The 24,055-nt window shown below is 39.6% G+C and overlaps 1 protein-coding gene and 1 non-coding gene across 2 annotated transcripts; both read left to right on the top strand.

Annotated features, from left to right (window-relative positions):
• Window positions 1-2,569: 2,569 nt before the first annotated feature.
• LOC141637665 (uncharacterized) lies at window positions 2,570-6,952 on the top strand. The gene is made up of 3 exons (XM_074447130.1): window positions 2,570-4,343; window positions 4,422-5,988; window positions 6,349-6,952. The coding sequence occupies exons 1-3, from the start codon at window positions 2,570-2,572 to the stop codon at window positions 6,950-6,952; spliced, it is 3,945 nt and encodes a 1,314-aa protein (XP_074303231.1).
• A 4,321-nt stretch (window positions 6,953-11,273) lies between these two features.
• On the top strand, window positions 11,274-11,380 carry LOC141637667 (small nucleolar RNA R71). Its single transcript, XR_012541848.1, has one exon. It is a non-coding gene; the product is annotated as a small nucleolar RNA R71 (small nucleolar RNA).
• Window positions 11,381-24,055: the final 12,675 nt, after the last annotated feature.

The raw sequence follows: 24,055 nt of genomic DNA, 5'->3' as shown, positions 1-24,055 counted from the left end.
ACACTAATATGGGCATTGTCCTCAATGGCCAAAATGATGGGAAATTATGCAAACATGATGCATGATTTCTACACTAAATGCAAGCTACACTAATCTACACTACATGATGCATGGTTTTTGTTTATGACGGAAAGGATAATTTAGATTACCTCCCGTTGTGTATGCATTAACTTCCCCAAACCGAGTTAGACACTATTGCTAACGTCCAAGGATGGGTGTAGTTCATGCACACACTATGCAATGCATGAAACTAATTTTGTCATTTTGGATTTTGAAAGGTGGGAACAATAAAAATAAGAACACCTCAATGGTACCGAGGTGTGAGTCCTCTATGGTGACTACTCCAACAATGATCAAGATTAATAATTAAAACAAAGAAAGAAGTAGAACAAACCTCGAGAGGGTAGGAGCCTCCAAAGCTTGCTAATCTTCCATCATATCATCACTATCATCACCTTCCTCATTAGAAGTGGTCTCATTGCCACTTCCCTCTTCACTTGCTTCTTCACCTTCTTCTTCTCCTTGCTCATCATCCTCTTCTCCTTCTTCATAAGCTTCTTCATCAATGTTATCATCAACTTCTTCATTACCAACAACCTCATTATCACCCGGAACAACCCCTAGATGCACTCGGAAATAGGACTTCTTTATCCGCCCAACTAGGCAAAGGACAAGAAGGATCAAGTAGTCCTTGCCTAGCTAAGTGTAGAAGGGGTGGATATTGGGCTAAGTAAGCATTTTTCCGATCCTCGAAAGCTTGCTTGTGCATCCCTTTCATGAGAAGAGTCAAATAATCATTTCTTGCTTCAACGCCTTTCGGCTTGAACTCTTGGTACTCGAAAGGGTAGGGTGGTGTGACAATGGAAGAGGAGGGCATTTCAAGTTCACCCTTTTGTTGTTGGATAATATACTCGGCCTCTTTTGAAAGGGGAAGTAGATAGTTGGTCCGGTGGACACTCAATCGACAAATCTTTGAAGGCAAAGTGAAAGATCTAGCCTCACTAGTGAGCCATCCATACTTGGTGTCAAGAGGGTTATGGGCAACCCACTTGTACTTGTGACTCATAGTATGCAAATCAACGAGATGACCACCTTCTTTCGCCTCATACTTGTTATCTTTGTTGAAGTTAGGATCAAAGTATTTAGCTAGGATAGTGACTAGGCCGCCATTCACAATAACGGTAGTGCCTTTCTTCCCACAATCAATATTTAACCATCTATCCACCAAGAGCCTTAGAAAGTTAAAAGGCTTGGTGAATTCCCTACCAACGTTCAAAACCGACTCAAGAAGAACAAAATCGAGTTTGGTGAAATGGTTGGTGTCTTTTCTTGCATTGATGGTGTTCCCTACGACCTTGTGCCATACTCTTATGCCCGGATGGTGGACTAAAAGAGCACGACTCGCATCAAATTCTTCAAATTTCCTTCCGGAAATCGCCTCCCAAAGAGGGTCGGGGTCATATTTGACAACATTCTTAAAATAACTCGGAGAATCACTAAGACCCAAAGCATTACCAATTTCCTCAAAGGAGATGCGTCTACTAACATTAGCTAGATGAACTCGATGGTCTCCATGGTCTCAACCTTGTTAACTTTCAAAGAACTCAAAAATTCTAAGGTAAGGGAGGGGTATGTCAATTCTTTTGATTCAAACAATGATACGATATTGATTGATGAGGAAGTTAACTTAGACCTGGAGCGGCTAAATGAAACAGTCCCGAGGACTGTTCAGATCCATCAGCTATTTGGTACCAAGTCCGAATCAGCCAAAGGAGTCGTGTGTTTACTTGGGCTCCAAGTATAGTCTTACCTTGGACGCCAAGCAACAAAGACCGAGTGTGGAGAAGCAAGGAAACGTGCATAGGCAAGCACAAAGTCGGTTGCCATATCTTTCCTTATTTAAGTTTTCCTAATTAGTAGTCTATTCGGTTTTAGGAAAGTTTCCAATTTTCTTAAAATCTGGTTTAGTTAATTATTTCCTAGTTGTTATTTCCTTTAATTATTTTCCCTAAAAGTATTAGGATTATAATAAGGCAAATTAGCCATAGCCTATGTCGAGTAAGATTAGGGAAGTCGATTGTTTCCTTAAGTCCTCTAGGAGTCGGTCTAGTTTAGTATAAATAGGGAGCTATTGTATCCTTATTTTCATCATCCAAGAATTATCAATAAACTTGCAAAGTTTTCGTTTACATTGTGTAAGCATAGGTTCGACGAGTTTCGTTCCAAATTTCGTTATTGTTTGACGCGTTTTCGAACATTAACACGAGTTATAATCAATAGGTCTTGATTATAATTCACCATTGGTTGAGCTATAGGTCTAGCTCAAGCAAATATCCTTTTATTTTCTTGTTCGTTTATATCACAAAAAAACACATAAAAATTACTAAGTTCACGTTCTGATTCAAACAGTTCAATAAACCGTTCAAACCACATAAATCCGACAATCAGACAGTCTTCCGCACTGTCCAGTTTCGTTAATTCCGCTGCAACTCTAACGAATTTTATTCTTTTGAGTAATTTTCGTATCATTTGGTATCAGAGCCAGATTTGTTGATCCAAGACGGTGATCATGGATTTTAATGATCCAAATTTTCTTCAAAATCTCCAAGAGGCTTTAAAGAACATCAACTTTACCCCAGGACAACGTATGCAACCACGGAGAGAACCGGTCAAGTACATGGATGAGTTCAAAATCAATGAACTTCCAGAGTTTGTTGGTGGCACGGATCCCGAGGAATATTTTGAATGGGAAAGACAGATGGAGAGGATGTTCGACTTCAAGGACATTGATGATGAGAAGCGTTGCAAATATGCAATCTTGAAGCTACGCAAGAATGCATCCTTATGGTATGAAAGTTTGAAGGCTGCTAGGGCACGTGAAGGGAAGGAAAAGCTAGCTTCATGGGAGTCTTTAAAACGTAAGCTACGAAAGAGGTTTGTTCCCAAAACTCATAAGATTGATTTATATCGTAAATTGGCTGAATTAATGCAAGGGAGCTTGAGTATTGCCGATTATATTGCTGAATTTGAAAGAATAACCCTTATGAGTGAAGTAGAGGAGATTGAGGAACAAAAGATGGCTCGTTTCTTTCGAGGGTTAAACCTTAATATTGCTCATGCGGTCGAGATGCACCCTTATTCTTCTTTCGATATGTTATGTGATCTTTGTATCAAGGCGGAAGGGCAAAATAAGACTAAACGTGCTTATGTGAGTAACTCATCGAAAGTTAATCCTTGGAGTAAACCTGATTTGTCTAAGAATATGGGAGCTAGTTCGAGTTCTAGTTCGAAACCTACTGTTCCAGCAACACCAGTCGCTCAAACAGTCCCTAAGACTGTTCAGACGCCTAAGGAAAAGAGTTTGGCTACTGTTCGTTGTTTTAAGTGTCAGGGTTTTGGACACTTTCAGAATGCTTGTCCTAACAAACGAAATATCACATTACGAGAGGCCGTGGATGTTCGTGATGAGTTATTTGAAGAAGACAACGAAGATGGGTTGTTTCTATTGAATGAAGCCGAGGAGGGAGAGGTGGATTTTGAGCCTTATGAACCACCTATGTATGATACTAATCTTGTTCTACGACGTACTTTGCAAGCTAATACAGAGCCTATTACAACGGAGCAACGAGACCAGATTTTTCATACAAAGTGTCAAGTGAAAGACAAGTGGTGTAGTGTGATTATTGACGGAGGAAGTTGCACGAATGTGGCTTCAACGGAGATGGTAGAAAAATTGGCACTCGTTACTATGGTACATCCTAAACCTTATAATTTACATTGGCTTGATGATGGTAGCAAGGTGAAGGTTACGAGACAGGTACGTGTTGGTTTTACAATGGGTTCTTACAAGGACGAGGTGCTTTGTGACGTTATTCCTATGGATGCTTGTCATATTCTCTTAGGACGTCCTTGGCAATTTGATCGTAATGTTAATCACAATGGAAGAAGTAATGAATATTCTTTATTGGTGAATGGCAAGAAGATAGTGTTGCGTCCTATGTCCCCAGAAGCAATTCGGGCTATGCACGCAAAGAAGGGTAAGAAACCAAGTTTATCTATGTTTGCTAGTGAACGAGAGGTGGAGCAAGCTATTGATGATGGTGAAACAGTGTATGCATTGGTCTCAAGTGAGAGTCCTACAAAGACCATCACAACGAGTCATGAAGATGGAATACTTAAAGAACTATTGCACGAGTTTAAGGATGTCTTCCCCGAAGATGTACCACCGGGTTTGCCTCCTATTCGTGGAATTGAGCATCAAATTGATCTCGTACCAGGTGCACCACTTCCTAACAAGGCCGCTTATCGTAGTAATCCCGAGGAGACCAAGGAGTTACAACGTCAAATTGAAGAACTCATGGAGCGTGGCTATGTTCGTGAGAGTATGAGTCCTTGTGCCGTTCCCGCATTGCTTGTACCAAAAAAGGATGGAACGTGGAGGATGTGCATCGATAGTAGAGCGGTAAATAATATCACTATCAAATATCGCTTTCCTATTCCAAGACTTGATGATATGTTAGATGAGCTTCATGGTTCGGTCATATTTTCAAAAATCGATTTGAGAAGTGGTTATCATCAGATTCGAATGCGTGAAGGTGATGAATGGAAGACCGCGTTCAAAACAAAGCATGGTTTATATGAGTGGTTGGTAATGCCATTCGGTCTCACTAATGCCCCAAGTACCTTTATGAGATTAATGAATGAAGTTTTGAAACCATTCTTGGGACGTTTTGTTGTCGTCTACTTGGACGATATTCTAATTTATAGTAAGAGTATACAGGAGCATTTTGAACACTTACGGGCGGTGTTTGAAACACTTGGCAAGCAAAGACTATATGGTAAGTCCGAGAAGTGTACATTCTTGGTAGATAACGTGGTGTTCTTGGGTTATGTTGTCTCGAAAGATGGAGTATCGGTTGATCAAACAAAGATAGAGGCTATTCGTTCTTGGCCAAGTCCTAAAACAGTAACCGAGGTTAGATCTTTTCATGGACTTGCTTCCTTCTATCGACGTTTTATTCGTGATTTTAGTACCGTTACTAGTCCTATTACGGAGTGTATGAAGAAAGGCACGTTCCATTGGAGCGAGGCTGCCCAAGGGGCGTTTGAAACAATTAAAAGGAAGCTGTGTGAAGCTCCCGTGTTAGCATTACCCGACTTCTCACAACCTTTCGAAGTCGAATGCGATGCTAGTGGTGTAGGAATTGGAGCTGTTCTTATTCAAAATAAGCGACCCATTGCTTATTTCTCGGAGAAGTTAGGAGGAGCTCGACTTAATTATTCAACCTATGACAAGGAATTTTATGCTATTGTTAGGGCTCTTAATCATTGGAGTCATTATCTTCGTCCTAGTCATTTTATTTTACACTCGGATCATGAATCATTAAAACATATACATGGGCAACAAAAGTTGAATCCGAGGCATGCTAAGTGGGTTGAATTCCTACAATCATTTTATTTTTCATCGAAGTATAAGGATGGTAAGAGTAACGTTGTGGCAGATGCTCTTTCACGCCGTTATTCATTATTATCTACACTTGAAGTTCGTTTGCTAGGTTTTGAGACCTTGAAAGATTACTATCTTGAAGATATTGATTTTGGAAAGATTTACAAGGAATGTCAAGATGGTTCATTCAAAGAATTCGTGATTCAAGACGGATTCCTGTTCAAAGGTAATCTTCTTTGTGTACCTAAGCATTCAGTTCGTGAATTATTGGTGCGTGAAGCACATGGAGGTGGGTTAGCTGGTCATTTTGGTGTGCAAAAGACGTTGGATGTATTGAAGGAACATTTTCATTGGCCAAAGATGCAAGGAGATGTATACAACATTGTGAGCAAGTGTGTGACTTGTCATCTTATGAAAAGCAAGTTCAAGCCCGGAGAATACACCCCATTGCCGATTCCAATTAGACCATGGGAAGATGTGTCGATGGATTTCATTGTTGCTTTGCCTCGCACTCAACGAGGTAAGGATGCTATCATGGTGGTAGTTGATCGTTTCTCAAAGATGGCGCATTTTGTGGCTTGTAATAAGACGGATGATGCAAGTAATGTGGCTGATTTGTATTACAAGGAGATCGTTCGTCTACATGGAATACCAAAGACAATAGTTTCTGATCGTGATTCGAAATTTTTGAGTTACTTTTGGAACACGTTATGGAGGAAGGTTGGAACAAAGCTCTTGTTTAGTACTTCACACCATCCTCAAACAGATGGGCAAACTGAAGTTACTAATCGTATTCTTGGAACTATTTTGCGAGGATTGGTAAGCAAGACTCAAAAGGATTGGGATTTAAAATTAGCACATGCCGAGTTCGCTTACAATCGTTCTCCCACGTTTGCAACAACTCACTCTCCATTTGAAGTTGTTTATGGTTTGAATCCTTACTTACCGTTAGACTTAATACCGTTACCTAAAGATGAATTGGTGCATAAGGATGCGGAGTCAAAATTGAAGTCTATGATCAAGCTACATGAGCAGGTAAGAGAACGGATCAAAACCGTTAATGAGGCTTACAAGAAGAAATCAAACAAACATAGGAAGCCGAAGCTTTTCAATCCAGGAGATTTGGTATGGTTACATTTGAGGAAAGAAAGGTTCCCTAGCAAGAGGAAGAACAAATTAATGCCAAGGGCCGAGGGACCTTACAAAGTGATCGAGAAAGTGAATGATAATGCATACAAAATCGAACTTCCAGGAGACTATGGAGTACATGCTACATTTAATGTCGGGGATCTATCTCCATACCTTGATGATGATGGGATTTCAGAATTGAGGACAATTCCTTTCAAAGGGGGAGGGGATGATACGATATTGATTGATGAGGAAGTTAACTTAGACCTGGAGCAGCTAAATGAAACAGTCCCGAGGACTGTTCAGATCCATCAGCTATTTGGTGCCAAGTCCGAATCAGCCAAAGGAGTCGTGTGTTTACTTGGGCTCCAAGTATAGTCTTACCTTGGACGCCAAGCAACAAAGACCGAGTGTGGAGAAGCAAGGAAACGTGCATAGGCAAGCACAAAGTCGGTTGCCATATCTTTCCTTATTTAAGTTTTCCTAATTAGTAGTCTATTCGGTTTTAGGAAAGTTTCCAATTTTCTTAAAATCTGGTTTAGTTAATTATTTCCTAGTTGTTATTTCCTTTAATTATTTTCCCTAAAAGTATTAGGATTATAATAAGGCAAATTAGCCATAGCCTATGTCGAGTAAGATTAGGGAAGTCGATTGTTTCCTTAAGTCCTCTAGGAGTCGGTCTAGTTTAGTATAAATAGGGAGCTATTGTATCCTTATTTTCATCATCCAAGAATTATCAATAAACTTGCAAAGTTTTCGTTTACATTGTGTAAGCATAGGTTCGACGAGTTTCGTTCCAAATTTCGTTATTGTTTGACGCGTTTTCGAACATTAACACGAGTTATAATCAATAGGTCTTGATTATAATTCACCATTGGTTGAGCTATAGGTCTAGCTCAAGCAAATATCCTTTTATTTTCTTGTTCGTTTATATCACAAAAAACACATAAAAATTACTAAGTTCACGTTACGATTCAAACATTCAATAAACCGTTCAAACCACATAAATCCGACAATCGAGACAGGTCTTCCGCCTTTGTCCGGTTTAGTTAATTCATTTTGCAACTCTAACGAATTTTATTCTTTTGAGTAATTTTCGTATCAAACAATTTCTCCAACCCCATGGCTTTGAAAAAGGCTCTAGTTTTCTCAAGGACACCAAACTTTTCTAACGTATCTTCACAAATAAACTTGGTGGATTGAAATGATTTTCTAGAAAACTTGGCAAAGGTGTCCCTATGGGTTTTGGAAATGAAACTTACCTCCGGATAGTTTGCAAGTTGATCAATTTCCGGAGTAGTAGATGTTGTTGCTCCCATAGAAGGTTGTTGTTGTTGTTGCACTTCCAAGTTTGGGTTTGCTACCACCATAGCCAATGCTTTCTTTGCTTGAAGAGTCTTTTGCCTTAATGAAAGTGTCTTTGCCTTTGGCGCCTTTGCCTTTGTTGGCTTTGTTGCTCCCTTAGTCCCTGCCATTGATGAATTAACCAAGAAAAGAGTGAAAAATCTTCAATTTCTAGTGTACCCAAATCGATTTAAAGATGAAAGGCTTTGCCTTTATGAATTCAAAAATCGACTAAAAGGTTGAAGATTTTGTGCTTGGTTTTGATTTTTATTGAAAAAGGAGTGATTGATTTGTTGTTAAAAGGATGTTTTGATTTGATTTTGGTGAATGTTGTTGAGGAATTTTGTTTTTGTGATGGAGAGGATGAGGGTTTTGGTGTTTATGAGTAGTGTTATGAATGAAGGAATGAAGAAATGAATGTGGGAGGGGGTTTATAAAAACCTGAAAAATATGAACTGCAGGGGTAAGACGGGCGGATTCTGCTCGGGACGGGCGGATTCTGCTCGGGACGAGCGGATTCTGCTCGGGACGGGCGGATTCTGCTCGGGACGAGCGGATTCTGCCTTTTCTGGGTTTGGAAAAACTCGCCTAAAGACGGGCGTCTTTCAGTGAAAACGCTCGGATTTGCAAACACGAGGCGGGCGGCTTCTACAGAAGACGGGCGGATTCCTTCACAGGGATTTTTCTGGTTTTCCTCAGCCAAGAAGACGGGCGTCTTCTTTTCAAGACGGGCGGATTTTTAAAGACGAGCGGATTTGGATGCAGGACGCCCGGATTCGTTGACAGTCAAAAATTTCAAAAATTCAGCTCATAATAGGACGGGCGTCTTCTACACAATATGCCCGGATTGCCTGAAGACGGGCGGATTCTACTGAATCCGCTCGGATTCGACCCCTTTGTACCCGGATTCAGTTCCATCCGTGTACATTGCATATCCCTTGTCATTCTTCCATTCTTCTTCATTTCTCGTGTTCTTCATTGTGGGGGCACTACTAAGGCATGGATAACCTAGGCAATTGCCATCCCCACACTAAGCTAAAGCACTACACATTAATTGAAATTATTAGTCCATCCCTCACTTCTCTCAAACATGAAAATTATCTTGATCAAAGCATAAAAATCCAAAGATAAGAAAAATGCAATATAAGAATTGAAATGCAAGTTAGGGAGTTAGACATATTTACAAATGGTGGTTTAGGGAGGACTCCACCAAACTCTCATTCTTGATGAGATGTCAAGGGGGCATGTCCAAGGTGTTGTTGATGTTGCTCAACACCTTGAAGAAATAATCAAAAGCTTGTTCATTATCATGATAGAGGTCTTCAATAGACCTTGGCCCTTGTTGTCGGTCTTGATCGATGGCATTACCAATGTAGGGATTAAAAATCCCTTCAAATTCGTCGTCCCAAAGACCACATACTTCATTAAGTTGATCATTGAAAATCTCTTGATTTGATGGAGACAACTTTCCCATTTCCTTTTCTTGGCCAATGAGGCCATCCTCTTCTTCTTTGCTTGATTTTGATGAGCTTTGCAAGCTCTCCTTGTCACAATTCACTTGCTCTTTGAATGGAGCATCTTCAATTTTCTTCTTCCATTGGAGTTCCGACTTCTTCCTTTCATCCTTCCGACTATAATGATCGATCATAAAACACGGTTCATGCAAACTGGGAGCTCTTATGGTCTTGTCAAGATTAAAAGTTATACTCTCATCTCCCACTTCTAGAGTGAGCTCACCATGTTTCACATCAATCACCGCACCCGCGGTGTGTAAGAAGGGTCTTCCTAGAATGATTGGAATGTTGGAATCTTCCTCCATATCAACAATGACAAAGTTCACCGGGATGAAAAACTTCCCAATTCTCACGGGAACATCTTCCCATATCCCTAATGGTGTTTTCGTCGATCTATCGGCCATTTGGAGTGTGATATTGGTGCATTTAAGCTCTCCCATCCCCAACCTTTTACTCACCGAGTACGGCATAACACTCACACTAGCCCCTAGATCACATAGGGCTTTGTTGATCGTGGTGTCGCCAATGGTACACGGTATTGAGAAGCTTCCTGGATCCTTTAGTTTTGGAGGTGAACTCCCTTGAAGTATTGCACTACTCACCTTAGTGAAGGCGATAGTCTCAAGTTTCCGGATCGACTTCTTCTTTGTGAGAGGATGTCTTTCATGTATTTCGCATAGGCCGGCACGTGATTGATTAATTCCGTGAAAGGAATTGAGACTTCCAAATTCTTCACAATTTCCATAAACTTTCCAAGTTGGTCATCAAATTTGGGCTTGGCTTGACGACTTGGAAAAGGAAGTCTAATCACAATGGGCTCCTTCTCCTTGACCTTGTCTTCATTTTTCTTTGAAACCTCTTCCTTTGATGATTCTCCATCCTTGGAGTTTTGCACAATTTCTTCCTTATCACTATCTTGTACAACTTCATCCTCAACTTGCTTCTTCGGTGCTTCATACCTTGTACCACTTCTCAAGTGAATGGCACTAACCGTTTCATGTCTTGGGGGATTACTTTGAGGTGGTAATTGCCCCTTTTGTCTTTGTGAGCTTGAAGATGCTAGTTGAGTCAATTGGGTTTCCAACATCTTGGTGTGAGCTAGAATGTTGTTGATGGTGGTTTCCTTTGCTTGACTATCTTTTTGCATTTGAGTGAAAAATTCTTGTTGATTCTTTTGCATTTGGAGGACCGCTTTTTGAACATCAAAACCTTGGTCATTTTGGTGATTGTATGGATTTTGATTTTGGTAACCTTGGTTTTGGTTGTAAAAGGGTCTTTGATTTTGGTTTCTCATGGGAGGTGGGGTGTATGTTGTTTGAGGGTTTTGAACATTTTGGCTTTTGTATGAGAGATTTGGATGAAACTTGGTGTTTTCATTGTAATAGTTGGAATAAGGGGTACCACTCTTGTATGCTTGGAAAGCATTCACTTGTTCATTTGTTCCCCTACATTCACTTTGGTCATGTCCCAAAGTTCCACAATTCTCACATATCCCACTTGGGATTGATGAAGATGCCGTCATGGCATTAACATGATGCTTTGGTGATTTTGAGGCTTCTTCAAGTCTAGCCATAGCTTGTTCAAACTTCAAATTGATTGTGTCAATGTGAGCACTAAGTTGAGCACCCAATTGAGTAACGAAGTCCACTTCATGCTTTCCTCCCCTAGTAGCCTTGCGAGGTCTACTATATTGTGAGTTATGGACCGCCATTTCCTCAATCTTGTTCCACGTTTGATTGTCATCAACTTCGGTGAACATTCTATTTGATCCCATGTTGAGAATGTTCCTTGAATCTTCATATAGACCGTTCCAAAATTGTTGTACCAAGAACCACTCGCTAAGTTCATGGTGAGGACATGAGCGACAAATTCCCTTGAACCGCTCCCAAGCTTCATACAAATATTCTTCATCCCTTTGCTTAAAACCCGTAATTTGAGCTCTTAGCATGTTAGTCTTTTCCGGTGGGTAGAATTTTTTGTAGAAAGCTAGAGCCAACTTCTTCCAAGAATCAATTCCGAGAGTGGCCTTATCAAGGCCCTTCAACCATTGTTTCGCGGTGCCAATTAGAGAAAAAGGAAATAAGACCCATCAAATTTGGTCTTGAGTTACACCGGTTTGAGAAATCGCCTCATAATAGTCACAAAAGGTTTCCATATGAGAATGAGGGTCTTCACTAGGCATCCCCCCAAATTGGCTCCTTTCGACTAATTGGATAAATGCGGATTTGGAAATAAAATTTCCGGTTAGATGTTGTGGTGTGGGAGTACCATTGGGTAGGTTCTCCTCGGTGGGTACGGAATGTGATGAAAATTTAGGCATTGTAGGTTGATTTTGTGGGGTATTTTGTAATGGGTTCTCCTCACCTTCTCATGCAAAAGGGTTGATGAACTCAATAGTTGGTTGAACAACCTCACTAATACCTCTCAAATTCCTCCTAGCAAATCTCCTATTGTTTGTCAAGGTTCTTTCAATTTCACGATCAAAAGGTAACAAATCACCTTGTGCCCTTCTAGACATGCAAAATATCAAACAACTCGAAAACAATTAGAACAAACCTTGAGGAGTTTTACTTCCCCAAGGCAAAGAAAGACACAACTAATAACAATATAAGAAAATCTAAATCAAGATAACACCGACCCCGGCAATGGCGCCATTTTTGATCGGTCCGTTTCGTGTTCACAATTTAATAGATGTTGTCGTTGGGTCACGTCCGAATCAAAACACAATTTATAGCTTCACAAACAACTCTACAATTAGTAAAGAGGCAAGTAAAGGTCGGATCCCAAGGGACGGGAATTGAGATGAGATTTCTATTGAAACTAGTGGTGTCTTAGGGGTGTCACAATTTGGGTTGATGTAGAAGGTCACTAACTAAACAGCAATGAAAGTAAATAAGCAAGATGAATTAAAAGGGTTGTAAACAATTGATAAAAAGCACTAGGGTATCATGGGGTCATAGGGGAATCATGGGAATTGATCATACAAACATGTTCTCAAATTATAAGCAAGCAATTATTGTTGTGATGGATTGAGTTGGGTTATATCTTATAATCCTAGGAAAGTTTGGGTCCCGGAGCCGAATCGATTAGATTGTACAACATCTACAAGTCGACTTAGTCTTCCCTACTCAACAACATGCATGGTCTAATGAGACTCGAGTTGGTTTATGTCTTACAAGTCTCATTGAAAAGATAGGTGATGGGTAAAAAATGCAAGGATTCATAGGCTCACATTTCATCAAACATAACATGTGCATGAGTTGAGATCAAAACAAGCAAGCAAATAAACCATGAAAGCATATTAATTTAAGCATGAATCATTCCCCATGTTGGTTTCCCCTAATTACCCATTAACCCTAGCTAGGTCACTACTCACTCATTATCATGTTGATCATGCTAGCAAGGTTGTCAATCATACCAACAAAATGAAACATGATGAACAAATGAAAGTAATTAACAATAATTAAAAAGGGATTAAGAGGATTATACCTACTAATGATTCCAATAATAAAGCAAGAATAAAAGAAGTACTTGATGCTTGATTGAGAGGTTGTCAATCTCCCAATAATAACCCAAATAATCTTCAATTACCCAAAATAAAGGATGAACAAAAGAGAGATTAAGGAAATAAAACTTGTATTAGAACTTGATTAATTGTTGATTACAATACTAAAGAGAGATTTGATTGATATTAACTACTCTAATTATTGATAAGAATAACATACTCTTCTAATTAGACTAATGGGGTATTTATAGTGGAAATTAGGTGGATACATTAGGGTTAACTAAGGGCTAAACTAGTAATTACACTTTTTAGATTGAGTAGGGAGGAGCCGGTATTTTTCGAAGGAAGGGCTTCTTTCTTTGTAGCTTGGAGAAGACGAAATTTCGTTGTACTGGAATCCGTACGTATTGGAGTCGGGACGGGCGGATTCTGGCAGGGGAAGACGGGCGTCTTCAAGGGAATCCGGGCGGATTCAGGTGGCTGCTAACCCAGGCGTCTTTGGAGGAAGACGCACGGATTGTGCTTGTGGAGGACGGGTGGATTCAGGACAATCCGCTCGGATTGTAGCTCAGCACTATTTCTTCTTCTTTTCTTCCCTTTCCTTCATAAAATCCTTGGGGATTTCCTTGGGGATGCAAGGATCCTTTCTTCAACATTGCTCATCTACTATCATATGTACAAAGGCCTTCTAATCTTGTCTCTCCTTGATGCTTGGTCATTGAATTCAATCAATTTAGTCTCGTTTTGCCATGAAAATGTAAGATTTGCACTCCTTTCCTACCAAGGGATCAAAATCTCAAAGAATATGCAAAATAAAGAACTAGCGACAATAAATGACCCAAATATGCACTAAAAAGCATGGGAACAAGGCTAATTCGGGGGCTAAATATGCGCTAATTATGGTCACATCAATTATGTTGATTAGGTGATAATTATATGAATATGTGTTATAGGAGGAGGATTCGTAGAGGAACATTACTGAGTAGCTACGTGTGACGGTCTTGTGGTTACTTTTTCTAGGTAGGGTTTCCCTACTCGGTTGTCGTTTATTTATTATTGTTGATGGTTGATCATTTTTGTTGTTTTGTATCATATTGGAATCGGTAATTGGTACTTGTTATTGTATAATGTGGTTGGTTGTGATTGCTTGTCTGTGGTTTGCGAGGTGCGTCCTCGGCTGAGTGGAGTCACTTACGGGAGTGGCTTTACGCCCTTGATTCGCCCTCTGTGGAACCCGCCACAGAGGGTATGTGCACATTTAGGAACTTGAGTTATCGCTTAGATGAGATGAGCGGGGCTTAGGTGGGAACGGCTGCGCTCCCCCACTGGCGGTGTGGAATACTTATTGCGATGGGTATTCTGGCAGGACTACACACTTTAGTGTGTAGTCAGGTGTATGGAGTTATGATGGAGATTGGATGGTTATTGTATTGCTTTTGTTGTATTTTTTAATGTAAACAGTAACTGACCCCGGTTTAAATGTTTTGAAAACTGTGGTGATCAATTTGGGGATGGTGAGCAGTTATTGAGCAGGTATGAGATGATGCGCATGAGATAGCTGGGTTGAATTGCCACGAGATGTCTAGAAGTCTTCCGCTGTGTCTAAAACATTCTTTTACGTTATTTGGATTAGAATGTTTGGGAAAACAGTTGTATTTACTTTATTAGTGTTGGTTTTGGACTTGTATCGCGTTAAACATATTTAATAAAGTATGTTTCTTTATTGTCTATTTGATATACATTGCCTCGGGTAACCGAGATGGTAGCATTCCCATGCCTTAAGTGGTCATGGTAAGGCACTTGGAGTATGGGGCTGTTACAAAGTTGTATCAGAGCGACGATTTTGGAACCTGTAACTAATAAACCCAATGAACTTAGGGAGTCAAATTAAAATGAACCCGAGTAGGAGTTGTTAGGAGCTAATGCAAAGACTTGGGAGACGTCCTAAAGTCGCGATCTCGCCCTACAACTTTGAACCGGTCACTATGGGTGTGTCTTGGGATCGTTATGTGTTTATCTAAGTATGTTGCATATCTATATAGAAATGTGTTGTGTGAATTGGTGGATGAATGCATGTGGAGGATGGGGAATGTTGTGGTGAAAGGTGATAAGTAACATGAGTATATGTGTTTATTGAATAACGGAATTGCATGATAAATGATTTCTAATGTGGCTTATTAGAAATATGTGAAATAGGATGTTGTTTGTTATATATACACGTATGTTTATCGATTTATATATATAGTTGATTGGAAAGTAGTTGAGTTGAGCATGCGGGTAGTATACGAGTCAACATGACTCGATCGAGTAGGTGAGGGACTCGATCGAGTGGGTGTGACTCGATCGAGTGGGGTGTATATCGTTTCTGGACAGTGTACTGTTTTTGGGCACTCGATCGAGTAAGTAGGGGGACTCGATCGAGCGAGGTCAACTCGATCGAGTAAGTTTGAAGCTCAATCGAGTGAGGTTTGTGAGGCTTTCTGGTCAGGTTCTAGAGTCGAGGCACTCGATCCAGTAAGTGGGCAACTCGATCGAGTAGGTTGTGTTGCTCGATCGAGTAGGTTCTGCACAGATCATATACGTGTTTAAGTTGTGGGATGTGTGTTTATGTTTACCTCCTCTCTTATATAGTTCAAAGATTCCGCCAAAGAGATCTGCATTGTATTCTAGAGCCGAGATGATGAGTGTTGATGAGATTGCCAAGATGCTTGAGCATCAAGAGGTGCTGACAGAGGCCTTAAAGAAGTTTGGTAAGGATAAAGAGGCTGGGGTGGATTTTGCTAAGATGAGTGGTCGAGCCCCCTTGAGAGGTTTAGTTATCGGTACTTGTCGTTAGGAGCACCTAGACCAAAACAATATTTATAACTCCACAAACAACTCAACTATTAGTAAAGAGGCAAGTAAAGGTCGGATCCCAAGGGACGGGTATTGAAGTGAGATTTTCAATTGCAAGTAGCGGTGTCTAGGGGTGTCACAATTTGGGGTTTGAATAAAAGATCACTAAACTAAATAGCAATGAAAGTAAACAAGCAAGATGATTAAAAAGGGATGTAAACAATTGATAAAAGGCACTTGGGTGTCATGGGGTCATAGGGGATTCATGGGAATTGATCATACAAACATATTCTCAAATTATAAGCAAGCAATTATTGTTGTGATGGATCGAGTTGGTTTATATCCTACAATCCTAGGAAAGTTTGGGTCCCGGAGCCGAATCGATTAGATTGTACAACACCTACAAGTCGACTTAATCTTCCCTACTCAACTATATGCATGGTCTAATGAGACTCGAGTTGGTTTATGTCTTACAAGTCTCATTGAAAAGATAAGTGATGGGTAAAAAATGCAAGGATTCATAGGCTCGCATTTCATCAAACATAACATGTGCATAAGTTGAGATCACAACAAGCAAGCAAATAAACTATGAAAGCATATTAATTTAAGCATGAATCATCCCCCATGTTGGTTTCCCCTAATTACCCATTAACCCTAGCTAAGGAAACTACTCACTCATTATCATGTTGAACATGCTAGAAAGGTTGTCAATCATACCAACAAAGTAAAACATAATGAATAAATGAAGATGATTAACAATAATTAAAAAGGGATTAAGAGAATTATACCTACTAATGATTCCAATAATAAAGCAAAGAATAATAGAAGTACTTGATGATTGATTGGAAGGTTGTCAATCTCCCAATAATAACCCAAATAATCTTCAATTACCCAAAACGAAAGATGAACAAAAGAGAGATCAAGGAAATGAGATTTGTATTAAGACTTGATTAAAAGTTGATTACAAGATTAAAGAGAGATTAGAATGATATAAACAACCCAAAAGATTGATAAGAAGAACATGAACATCTAATTAGACTAATGGGGTATTTATAGTGGGGATTAGGTACACAAATTAGGGTTTACTAAGGGCTTAAATGACGATTAAGTCCTTGAGGAATCGCTCCTCTCAGAAAAATATGCGAGTCTCCTTTTTGCTAGTCTTTCCCGAGGTATGCGCATCCTTTATAGAACAAGTAGAAGACGGAATAGCTGTCACACAATCCGAGCGTCCAGGGCACGGGACGAGCGGATTGTCGTGGTTTTGGACCAGCGGATTTGTTGGGTGGACGGGCGGATTGTGGTGGTTTTGGACGAGCGTCCCTCTGAGGAAGACGCTCGGATTCCTTGTCTTGGACGGGCGTCCAGAAGGCAATCCGCTCGGATTCTGAGTCAGCTTCCTCCTTTCTTCTTTTCTTCCTTTTTCTTCATACAATCCTTGAGGATTTCGTCGGAGATGCAATGATCTTTTCTCATCATTGCCCATCTACTACAATATGTACAAAGGCCTTCTAGTCTTGTCTTCTCTTTGATGCTTGGTCATTGAATTCAATCAATTTAGCTCCATTTTGCCATAAAAATGCAAGGTTTGCACTCATTTCCTACCAAGGGATCAAAACCTCAAAGAATATGCAAATCAAAGGTCTAAAGACAATAAATGACCTAAATATGCACTAAAAAGCATGGGAACAAGGCTAATTCGGGGACTAAATATGCTCAAATAATGGTCACATCAAATATCCCCAAACCGAACCTTTGCTCGTCCCGAGTAAAGAGGTGACAAAGACTAGGACCGTTATTTAAACTAACCTAATAGCATAGCCGATATGAGACAATTAGCGGGTCTCACTGTTGGAATATGTGTCCTCCGACAATAATGCGATCACAACTGTCGATCATGATGATCACATGTTTAAGTCTCATTTTAAAGAATACAATTGGGAAGTAATATTTTACTGTCAACTGGTCCACACATATCGGTAATGATTGGCTGACTAGAGTTTGACATTACTGTCGTGCGACGGTGGTGATCAGTTGATCCCCTTAGGTCATACCTAAAGGGTAACACTCTTAATTGATCATTTAATTGATCGTATGACGATACGGGTTAATTAAATTACTTAAAATTGACGGACGATTTTGGAAGTAAAATTTACGTATCTCATTATAATCTGATTAAATAAGATACGGTCTAAGTGATCGAATTGTTTTATTACTTAGATGAAATTATTGTTTAAGGAAACAATTGCATTTGAATGAATAATTTATTATAAATACAAGATGTTGTGATTTATAATTGGTAAAAGTTAATGAGATTTTCTATTTTAGGAACCAATGGAGTTGGTTTCAAGGGACCAATGGAGTTGGTTTCCGAATATGTAATAGTTAATTAGATTTTCTATTTTAGGAAGGCCATACTAGGAATAATTTATGCTTTGCATTTTATTTATATGTTGCATGCATCGCTAAATCGCCATAACTAAAACATGCATCATCTTTTAATCGAGTTTATCGACCGTGTCAATTAGAATTATCGTAGTTCACTGCTTTAGTTCACTTAAAACGTGATAGATAATAAATTGACATGACCTCTCGCTAAAATAATCAATTGAGACATAGCCTTACCAAAAAGTAGAAACCATGAAAACCTATTTCGCGAGGGAGTGCACTCGGCCGGTACAAACCTTGTTACGTAGGGGAAGTGGGTGATAAATGTCTATCCACCGAATTCATGTTGATAAGGGATGAATCGGCCCTACCGTGCCCAAGTTGATGTGGATTTGGATCATGGACACATTTATTCGAAATTTGGATTGAGCTCAACGGAAGTATTCGTGACCGTAGTCGCATGTGTTCCGGGCTAAAGATAAATGTTAATGTAATTTTATCGACCAAGAGTTCTAGAAGTAGAATCAATTAAAGCGTTAATCCACCGAGTTATATTGATAAGGGATGAATCGGCCCTACCGTGCCCAAGTTAATATGAATTTGGATCTTGGAATCATTTATCTAAGTTGGGTAGAGGTCGCTAGATAAATGAAATAAAACTTGTTTAAATTAATTTTTACGAGTATTATTATTTTTTGAAAACGACATATGTTTTATTCCTTCTATTTTTGTTTTGTAGACCGCTTTTATTTCTCATAACAAATGGCCAATCCAAACACCAACGCCACACCTCTCACTAATACTTCATGTCTCCGATCCTTCATGGATCGTTGTAAACTTGAAAAGAATGGGTCAAATTTTTCCGATTGGGATGCCCAACTCAAATTAGCAGCCCAAGGTGACGACAAGCTTCGTTACCTCACCGAGGCCTCTCCACCCGAACCTAATGCTAGGTCGAGTGCCGCTACTAGGGAAGCATATGAGGCTTACCACAAGGAATCCGCCGCAATGAAAAATGTGTTTATCTTTGCGATGCAGGCGGATCTCCAAAGGAGAGCCTTTAAGATGGGCACCGCTAATGAAATCTATTCCAAGCTTGTGACAATGTTTTCACAAACTCCGCGGATCGTCCAATATGAGGCGGCCGCGGCATTCTTTGATCTCGACTTCAAAGAGGGCCAAAAGGTTAACCCTCACGTGCTCAAATTAATGGAGCTAGTCGAGACCTTGAAGATTCAAAAGGTTGAAATCCCCAAAGAACTCATTGTAGATAGGATTCTACACTCCTTATCCAAAGTCAAAGCGTATGTTCAATTCCGGGTGAATTTTAACATGCAAGACAAGGACGTGTCTCTTGAAGAGTTGCAGAAGTTACTTGTGCAAGCCGAAAGAGACATGGGGTTAAATGTTAACCCACCTAAGGATGTGCTTCACATAATCACCAAAAGCAAGGGGAAGTTCAAGAAGAATGGGAAGAAGAGTAAGAAGCAAGCTCCCACTTTCACCAAAGCTAAGACTTATGAAGCTAGCACTTCCAAGATCAAGAAGGGTCCTCTTGATAAATGCCATTATTGTAATGGTGTTGGACATTGGAAAAGAAATTGTTCCAAATATCTTGGTGACATTAAAGCTGGAAAGATCACTCCAGTCGGTAAATGACTATCCTTTCTTTTATGTTTCTAATTCAACTATGGTATTGTGATACAAAGTTGTGATAATGTCTCCCCTTTTTATTGTAAATAGGGCCTCCACAAAGCAAGGACAAGGGAAAAGAAAAGCAAGCTTGAGAAACCATCAAGAAGCTAGGAGTAGCTTCCATGAAGCTTGGCTTTTTATTGTCTTATTTTAATTTATGTTTCGGATTTTAGAACCTTTTGATAAAAATCCTTCCATTTTCTCCCTTCTCTTAGCCGAAATTAAGAGAACCAGATAAATATTTTTGGGTCATTTTTATTTAAATTAATATTGTTATAGTAATAATAATATTAATTTTATTAAGAGATTACCTTGGGTATTAATCCTTGGGAGGGATTCTACACTTGAATCCTTGTTCTTCCATTTTAGGAGTGCTCAAGAACAAGTAAGAAGGAGATCTTACTTGTGCCCAATAATCCGAAATCTTCAATGTAAGATGATGATTTCTTTCTTATTCTATTATTGTTTGCATGCATAAGATCAATGTTTAATTTTATGACTAAATTAAATCATCACATATATGAATATGTTAAGTAATGAGATATAGATTTCTAACACTCACTCCGCCCCTTCAACTCACAACAAGACAACCATGAGGTAGGATGACTTCTTGCAAGGCAAGGTGGGTCTTGCCAAAATGGCGACACATCCAAACATTAAAGCACATAAAATCAAGTAATGGATGCATCTACAAAAGAATAGCCACTTTCCTCATCTAAGTGGCGGAAATTATCTACAAGGGAAGCAATTCAAGGGTACACACTCCTTCATAGATGCAATTTCTTCAAACTACTAAGCCTAGGAGGATACCAATAAATCACCTCCAAGTTGTGTCAAGGTAGGGTACTTTTGTCCTCAATCATTAAATGCTTTTGTCAAGAATAGACTCCCTATGGTGTTAGAAACACTGGAGGATCGCGGAATTGCCCCTCTTGCCTAGACAAGAAGAAGGGTCGTCCCCTCTCTACCATGCACAAAAACGGATACGATGGATAAAGGGATCGATAGTATTTGAGTTTCATTTGGGAGTTTGCTTTTGTTGTTTTCCCCCCCAATTTCTTGTGGCATATAACATTTGAGAACACTTTCTTTTGCCATTTCTTTTGATTTTTGGCAATTCAACACTTGACAACTTTCAACTTTTTGCATTTTTCTTTTGAACATTTTCAAAGTCACCCCATATGTAGTGAGGGTGCCTTATATTTGAAGCTTTAGGAGTCTATTTTTGCTCCTCTTTTCATTTGATGCATTTTGCAAACTTTCTTTCACTTTTCATTTCATTTCTTGAACTCAAATCAATTTCTTTTTGTGCCCATTCCCTTTGATGACAAAATGTATTCTAGAACATGGATGAATGATGGTTGCATGGTTTCAAAGGTCACCTTGGAATAAACGGTAGCCAAGGAGTTATCTCACCACAAGGTACTCTTGACTAGGCCTTAATCCATGGGTCAAAGGATACTAGCATGACACATCCTAGGGTGTTTTACAAGTATTCTAACAAGCAAAGTCTTAAGAAGAAAAAGCATCTACTAGGGCCTATATACACTTGTCAAGCTTCCCAGGTAGACGGTTTCACAAAATTTTTCTAACATGCAAACTACATGCCATGATGCAACTAACATTTATACATCCTAATGCATATGCTTCTACCAACTAATATGCCAAATAATCTAAATGCAAGTCCTAGACTCACATTGTTTATACCGCATCAATCAAAATAAAGCCACATAGTCATTAACATAAAGAGGAAAAAGGAGATTGGAAAGATCATACCATGCGGTCTTCAATATCCTCTTGTCTCGGATGTGGCGTAGTCGATCAATGTGAACAAGGATAGACAAACACAATATATACAAACAATATATACAAGACTACACTACAAAGGAAATGAACTTGTTTTTGGATTTTCAATTTTTCAATTTTTTTCAATTTTTTCGAAATTTTTGATTTTTTTGGATTTTTGAATAAAAGTTAAGTTAGAATTTCCCATCCTCACACTAATATGGGCATTGTCCTCAATGGCCAATATGATAGGAAATTATGCAAGTATGATGCATGATTTCTATACTAAATGCAAGCTATACTAAGCTACACTACATGATGCATGGGTTTTTGTTTATGACGGAGAGCGTAATTTAGATTACCTCCCGTTGCGTATGCATGTACTTCCCCAAACCGAGATAGACATTATTTCTAATGTCTTAAATTTTGGGGTTGTTCATGCACACGAAATGCAATGCATGAAACTATAAATTGTCATTTTGGATTTTTCATGTGGGAACAATAAAGAGAACACCTCAATGGGGCGGAGGTGTTAGTCCTCGTGTTGCTAGGACTCTCTAAACAAGTCAAAGTCAAATATTGTACAAGTTAACAAAACATTAAATTCTTTCATGAAAATTGAAAATAAAGAGAGGAGATAAGGAAACTTCACTTATGCTTGAGATGGGTGGCTCATGCCCGCTCCATCTAGCTATGAAGAGATCTTCTAGAGACCGCTATCATCTCCCTCTAGGTCACTATCCCATATTTCCTTGGATGCATCACTTGTATTAGGGTCCATGAACTCGTCTTTTTCGCTATTAAGCTCCACCGTATCCCCACCGCAAGATTTGTCGCTCCCTTCATCTTGTCGACCATTTGCCCCTTCATTTGCTCTTTCCGAATTTGGGAAGAGTATAACCATTTGTGCCCAAGAGGGAAACGCTCCCTGATCACTAATATTCCCTCGTTGAATCATATCGTGGAATTGAGGGTTAAGTGCATAATAGTTATCCACGGTAGCTTCATATTGTCGGAAGTGCAAGTCTTGGAGAATTCCCGTTACAAAGTCATCACGGGGGAGGATAAAGAGGTTAGGGTGGTTGTACGGTTGATATGGAAAAGGGTAGGGAGGTATCTTTATTTTCTCATCTTGATGTTGTTGCTCTTGTTGTTGTTGGGGATTTGGTGGTGGTGGTGCTTGCCTTGCTTGGGTTGGGTTTGCGGGGATGAGGTAGGATGGGATCAGTGATAGAGGTCCCCTTCTTGGTGAGATTCTTGGTAGACCGGTCATTGGTAAGTAGATTGGATCACTCCCCTTTGTTATCCACTTGATCCTTTTATCAATCCCCTCAAGGGTTATCCAATGATGATGCACAAGAAGAAGGTCTTCATTTATCCTTGTATTCCCGGAAAGAGGAGTGTACTCATTATTCTCATTAAATTTTGGATTGAAATGTTTTGCAATCTTTGTAATGAGCCCTCCATTAACGATGTGTTTCATCCCATCATCATCACCGTTTCTAAACTTAGCCCACTTCACAAGTAACACAAGAGGCGCATTAAAATGGTACCCACCCCTCCCTTGGATATCGAGATAAGACTCCATGAACACAAGATCGAGTTCGTTCACAATTGCCGGGTCTCGGCGAGCAAGAAGGGTGCCGGAAAGGAACCGGTAGGTGAGTCTCAAAATAGGGTTTTGAATGTGGAAAGCTAGACACTCCTTGATGTACATGAAATCTCGGCCGGTCATGGCTCTCCATAGGGGTGCAACACTATATCTCTTTGGTTTTGATGTCCGGGTAGGCGAGACATCGAGACCAAGCACATTAGCAAATTCCACTAGAGTCATCATTCTGGAAACACTCTCCAACCTAAACTCTATGCATATCGTTCTATTCAAGGTTGTGATTTTCAAGAAGCTTAAAAATTCAAGAACAAGGGATCGGTAGGTTTGCTCGTGCATGTGAAATATGGTAGAGAGACCAAACAACTCAAAAAGGGCTTCCATTTGATGGTAAATCCCAAGCTTCCTTAAATTTCTATGACATAAAAACTTAGTAGGGAGAATGTTCTTACGAAGAAGTCGGTGAAAAACGAGCCTTTGCACATCATTTACGAATTCAACATTAGAGAAGTCATCAAGCTTGGTAAGGTCCACAATTTCTTCATGCTCCCTCCTTAGAGTGTTGATGTGAGAAGTAGAAGAGCTTCCTCTTACTCTTGGTCTTCTTCTATCCCTAAATGAAGATCCCTTTGGTCCCATTCTTTGATTGTGGAGTTGGTATTTTTGATTTGTTGAAGTATGGAGATACTCTTTGTGGATTGAATCTTGTTTTTGAAACCCTAGAAATTGGGGCTTTTTAATTTTGTGGAATGAAAGTGTGTTTGGGATATGCTTTGGAGTCATAAGAAGGTGGGTTTTTATAATAC

This window comes from Silene latifolia, unplaced genomic scaffold (genome assembly GCF_048544455.1).
Source record: "Silene latifolia isolate original U9 population unplaced genomic scaffold, ASM4854445v1 scaffold_126, whole genome shotgun sequence".
NCBI classification, from domain to species: domain Eukaryota; kingdom Viridiplantae; phylum Streptophyta; class Magnoliopsida; order Caryophyllales; family Caryophyllaceae; genus Silene; species Silene latifolia.
This window is presented reverse-complemented; position numbering and strand designations above follow the sequence as displayed.

Coding starts and splice junctions, on each gene's coding strand:
- LOC141637665 (XM_074447130.1), top strand. CDS start 2,570: ATGGATTTTAATGATCCAAATTTTCTTCAAAATCTCCAAGAGGCTTTA. Junction 4,344..4,421: donor GACCAAGGAGTTACAACGTC/AAATTGAAGAAC, acceptor TGCTTGTACCAA/AAAAGGATGGAACGTGGAGG. Junction 5,989..6,348: donor AAGGATGCTATCATGGTGGT/AGTTGATCGTTT, acceptor GTTTGCAACAAC/TCACTCTCCATTTGAAGTTG.